This window comes from Triticum urartu, chromosome 3, assembly GCF_003073215.2.
Source record: "Triticum urartu cultivar G1812 chromosome 3, Tu2.1, whole genome shotgun sequence".
Lineage (NCBI taxonomy): Eukaryota > Viridiplantae > Streptophyta > Magnoliopsida > Poales > Poaceae > Triticum > Triticum urartu.
This window is the reverse complement of record NC_053024.1, coordinates 29,212,675-29,218,347: the sequence shown is the minus strand read 5'-3', so window position 1 is coordinate 29,218,347 and position 5,673 is coordinate 29,212,675. Positions and strand designations below refer to the sequence as shown.

The window sequence follows — 5,673 nt, the reverse complement described above, 5'->3', positions numbered from 1 at the left end:
AAAAGCTAATGAACATTCGTTGTGTTTTGGTTGTAAAGATTGCATACGGATGCACTTTTATTTTCTCATAACATTTCTATTAATCAATATTTACATTTTTAAAACTCATGAATTATCCAAAAAAATCATTTTTTAAATATCTGACCATTTTGAACATTTTTTTTTACAGATTTGATGAACATTTACAAATTTAATGACACTACACGATCGAATGATCTCAGGGGGTGGGCCCCTTCTTTGCCTAATTGCAGTTATAAACCTCCACATTTGCACGTTCCCACTCCGTAACCCCGCTTGGCCCATAATCCCTCGTAGCTGTAGCAAAACTCACATCACATGCACAGAAGAGCAGAAAGCTGAAATGGCTCATCGGCTAAAACGGTTGTTTTGTACCCCGCATACCAGTGTACCCTTTATCAAGATCATTCAGTTTGTGTCAAGATTCATGCTATCCACAAGTGTCACAGACACGGTCACACGGAAAAGCAGAAAGCTGAAACAACTCCTCACCTAAAACATTTGCAGATCAAGTATACACAAGTGTCACTCATTATACAAAATATTTTTCATATTTTTATGAAACATGTATTGTCAAATTTCAAATTCTGAATGAATCATATCATTTTTAGAAAATTATGTTGTGCTAAAAATCCGAAACTTTTCTGCACATGATAGTACTTGTGTGATGTTGATCTGCAAAGTTTCAAGCTCAATTGTTCTTTTTTTTTCATCCGGACATCCTCTTTCCATTAGCTGCTCAATGGAAAGATCACAAAGTTATTTTATTTGAGAGGGAAAAAAAGATAGATTTTCTTGCATTAAGCCATTGCTATTTTTTAGCCCATCCCACAACTAATAGATAACCACCTAGGTCTCAGAGAATTTCCAAGCGCGCCTTCTAAACCGTGACGGAGGGAGTATTGCCATTGGCCGATGCTCTATCTAGCTGACTGTACAATGTATCAAAATGGAATCGCACTTGGGTGATGATGCGACCAGATCCGGTTTGACCGCCGATTGAGTCTGAGTCTCTCACTGATTAACCATCGCGCATCGAGTTAAAACTCAGAAGAACCCTAATAATTCATCGGTTAAGGCAAGCACGCACGTGACCATCAAGGGGTAGAATAGACTTGTCTCTACATCAATTATGCAGTGGTAGACCCGCAAAATAAATAAATAAATAAATGCAGTGGTGAGTGGCTAAGCGCCACGCCTTCGCCTCCGTGCCCATCGAGATCTGTCCGCCGGACGGTGCTATATAGAGACCGCCCTGCCACAAGCTTCGCAAGGCAACAGTACACTGCACAGCTAGCAAATATTTGCCTTCGAGCGGTGCAGCCATGGAGAGAACCGTCGCCCACATCCTGCTGGTGCTTTCGCTCGGGGCGGCCCTCGTCGTCGCCGGCCGCCCTGCCGGTGCGTCCGGCGAGGTGGCAGCCATTCGCCTCCCGAGCGACGGCCAAGGTACATACGACTGAGCATGAAAGCATAACTTGCACGGTTCGTACGTAGATACCATCCATTGATCTCTTGACCATGTGGTACAGGTCTTGGTGGTGATGCAACAACACTCGAGGAGGATGAGAGGCCGTGGGCATGCTGCGACGACACCCACTGCCTGAGGGTGATCCCGAGGGCCTGCCTCTGCCGCGACACGGTGGCGCAGTGCGCCAGCGCGTGCCAGCACTGCGACCAGGTCGGCCCTGGCCGCTACGTTTGCCTGGATATACACGAAGGTTGGCCCGGCCCAAAGTGCACGCACCAAGTGGACGTCGCCGGCGCCGGTAACTAGCTACCATAGCTAGCTACGTTTCGGCGTGTTCCCCTCTCAGTAACTTGTTGCTCCGTGATCCACACAGTAGTCCCAGTGCCTATCTATGTACTAGTTCCACTTCAACTCGCTTAGCATGTGTAATAATAATAAAAAGCATGTGTAATACTCCCTTCGTCCCAAAATTCTTGTCCTAGATTTGTCTAAATACGGATGTATCAAAACACGTTTTAGTATTAGATACATCCGTATCTAGTCAAATCTAAGACAAAAATTTTGAGACGGAGGGAGTAATCAAAATAGTGGAAAAAAAAGCATGTGTAATAATAAAAACAGTGTGCATGCTGTGCCGATCGATCAAAAGTGCCAAGTGCAAGATTACAGTTGTTTAACTTTGATTTGATTTGCACGAACAAAAAGATTTTCTTGCGCACCACACATTTCTTTTTATAAACACAGTACGGACGCAAACGCTAACATACACACATCCATGCCCATCTCAATGGACGCACACAGATCCTAACTTACGAGTATATCCGAGAGACGAAGCCGGCAGACCATGGGTCACCATAGACGTCTCGTAGTTGACTATCTTACTACCGTTGGAAGAGTTACACCAGAAACCCAAGATAATTCTAGAAAATGCGATCACCCGTCCCAAGCTATGAACTATGAACCCGAATGGGCTGCTCGCACCATATGAAACCTAACCATCAGAACTATGTTTAGTTTACACACGCACTTAATTCTTCATGCCATTCTGCCTTGATTCTTGCGCTTCTCCTGCGGGTCCGGCATGCATCGATGTTGGCGCAGTAGATGTTAGAATAAATTTAAGACATACCATCGATCATCCAAAGACCAAACAAACACACGAGGCATCAAGCAATCACACGAGGCATGACATCGAGATTTGTTAACGAGGTTCATCGATATGGCTACATCCCGGGGCCTGACTATGGGCGCTCCTCCCCATGACACCGCTATAATACCGCACCCTGCCGCCCAGGACGCCGGCACATGTCGTTGGCTTCCCATGCATTCCTGTGCTATTATGTTGGCATAGGTTACATTGTGTGTCTACCCCCGCTATATATGAAAGGCCTAGGATACAAGTGTCCTATTAGGACACGACTCCATATCCTATCATACAACTCATAGTCCAACTGTAACCTAACTTGTACACAATATTCGACACAACTCTAACAAACTCCACCTTGGTGAATATTCTTCACCATCTTAAACTCGTCCATGCGTCGAACTTCCATGTACATTGGACTCGAGCTTATCCCATAAGCACCGCTGCTACTCCAAAGACTCCATATGACTCCGCCAGCAACTTATATTAATTGTAGTCCCTTCTTTTCTTGACCACAGTCAATACTCGAGCAAAATTAAGTTTCTTGTTACTCTAGTTTGTGCTCTCAACTTTTAAAGTATCCGTTCAACGCCATCACACACTGATCACTGATCTGTATGAAAATGAACAACTAACATATTGGGTGTCACACGTAAGAGTTACCTAAACACAACATCACCGCTCCTTTCTTGACCGTCTGTCTGAAACTTGAAGGAATTTCACCGTTGCTTGTAGCCACCCCGAGTCACATTCGCAGTTGTCTCACCACATGTATGACCACCAGAGTCTTGGTCCGTCTCCATGTACCATGCATACCGCATGCCTCGCCGCTATTAACGCGTCGAGCCTCCGTTGTCCCGGTCGAGACTCAAGGGTCGCGAACCCACATAACTCAACCCCCACTGCAGAGTATCACCGATCATCACCGACCGATGACGAGTTTCACGCTTCCATCAGACCACTGGACTCTAGTCCAAATTACGTGTCCCTCGCTTTTCCTGTGAAAATAGACTTCGACTGTCTGAGCTCTTTCGTCGTAGCCCCTTAATCAGCACCGAGTGAAGTCTTCCAAACTTCAGCTCCACCTTCAACATGACTGCATGGTAGTTGTACGTGCCACCCCGCGCCTCGTCAACTCAAAGCTCTCATGTGCACCATTTTAAATCAACCTTGCACCGTAGCGTTGCGTGGTACATGAGGACTCGGTCCTCCTTTTTTCTCTCAAACAAATCCCGTACTGATTGCTCTCGCCTGCTGTACCCGACCTGATTCGTCGATTTGGCCAGTACGTGTACGTGACTCCACCTCCTGCAGCCGTGCGGCTTTTCGCCACCTGGGCCGCTACCCATGTGGGATTCTGTAGCCATTGATCGACGGATAGCAGCCTGCCTGCCCGTGCGCGGTGCGCCGCCGCCGCTGCCTCTAACGCTCGCCCGATCGATCCGCGATCGCCGCACGTCTAGCTCTCGCACATGTATCTTCCGTCGGGAACTTTGACTGCTTCCAATTGCTTCACCAAAGATTGCAAGCGACCAACTCTGCTTTAGATCGCAACTCGGCGACGTCCTTCGTCCCGCATCACGACTGCATCATGCAGATTTCTGTCGATATTCTTCTTCCTCTAGATCAACTCTCATCGCTTCTGAACAAGCTAGCTCATGATACCATTTGTTAAAATAAATCCGAGGCATACCGTTGATCATCCGAGGACCAAGGAATCACACGAGGCATGACACCTATATTTGCTAACTAGGTTCACCGATATGGCTACATCCCCGGGGCTTGACTATGGACACTCCTCCCCATGACACCGCTACGATACCGCACCCGGCCGCCCTGGACGCCGGCACATGCCGTCGGCTTCCCCTACGTTCCCGTGCTATTATGTTGGCGTAGGCTACATCGTGTGTCTACCCCCGCTATATATTAGGACACGACTCCATATTCTATCTAAACACAATACAACTCATAGTCCAAATGTAATCTCACTTGTATACAATATTCGACACAACTCTAACACTAGACCGTAGAGGTTCGGGGAGGGAGGGGTACCAGTACCAGAGAGCAGGGTGGAGCCAGAAAATTAGGTCAATGGGTTCACTTGTTAGCTCATTCTGACATCTGGTAGAGATGCATTCCTGCTTCCCGGACATGTTTCGATTCTCAATCTAGGACAGTGACATGCAATGTCTTTTGGCCTTAGGATCTTGTCTCATAATGACACGTCTCCAACGTATCTATAATTTTTGAATGATCCATGCTATATTATCTACTGTTTTGGACATTATTGGGCTTTATTATCCACTTTTATATTATTTTTGGGACTAACATATTAACCGGAGGCCCAGCCCAGAATTGCTTTTTTTGCCTGTTTTAGGGTTTCGAAGAAAAAGAATATCAAACGGAGCCAAAAACCTAATTCCACCGCCGCAACTTTCTGTATCCACGAGATCCCATCTTGGGGCCTGTTCCAGAGCTCCGCCGGAGGAGCATTGATCACGGAGGGCTTCTACATCAACACCATAGTCCATCCGATGAAGTGTGAGTAGTTTACCTCAGACCTACTGGTCCATAGTTATTAGCTAGATGGCTTCTTCTCTCTTTTTGGATCTCAATACAATGTTCTCCCCCTCTCTTGTGGAGAACTATTCGATGTAATCTTCTTTTTGCGGTGTGTTTATTGAGACCGATAAATTGTGGGTTTATGATCAAGTCTATCTATGAACAATATTTGAATCTTCTCTGAATTCTTTTATGTATGATTGGTTATCTTTGCAAGTCTCTTCGAATTATCAGTTTGGTTTGGCCTACTAGATTGATCTTTCTTGCAATGGGAGAAGTGCTTAGCTTTGGGTTCAATCTTGCGATGTCCTTTCCCAGTGACAGTAGGGGCAGCAAGGCACGTATTGTATTGTTGCCATCGAGGATAACAAGATGGGGTTTTCATCATATTGCATAAGTTTATCCCTCTACATCATGTCATCTTGCTTAAGGCGTTACTCTGTTTTTAACTTAATACTCTAGATGCATGCTGGATAGC

At 45.9% G+C, this 5,673-nt stretch overlaps 1 protein-coding gene across 1 annotated transcript; it reads left to right on the top strand.

The window, feature by feature from the left end:
• The first annotated feature begins 1,280 nt into the window (after nucleotides 1-1,280).
• LOC125547788 (Bowman-Birk type bran trypsin inhibitor-like) lies at nucleotides 1,281-2,172 on the top strand. Its single transcript, XM_048711562.1, has 2 exons — nucleotides 1,281-1,467; nucleotides 1,551-2,172. Exons 1-2 carry the CDS (start codon nucleotides 1,344-1,346, stop codon nucleotides 1,793-1,795), a joined length of 369 nt encoding a protein of 122 aa, XP_048567519.1. The 5' UTR covers nucleotides 1,281-1,343; the 3' UTR covers nucleotides 1,796-2,172.
• Nucleotides 2,173-5,673: the final 3,501 nt, after the last annotated feature.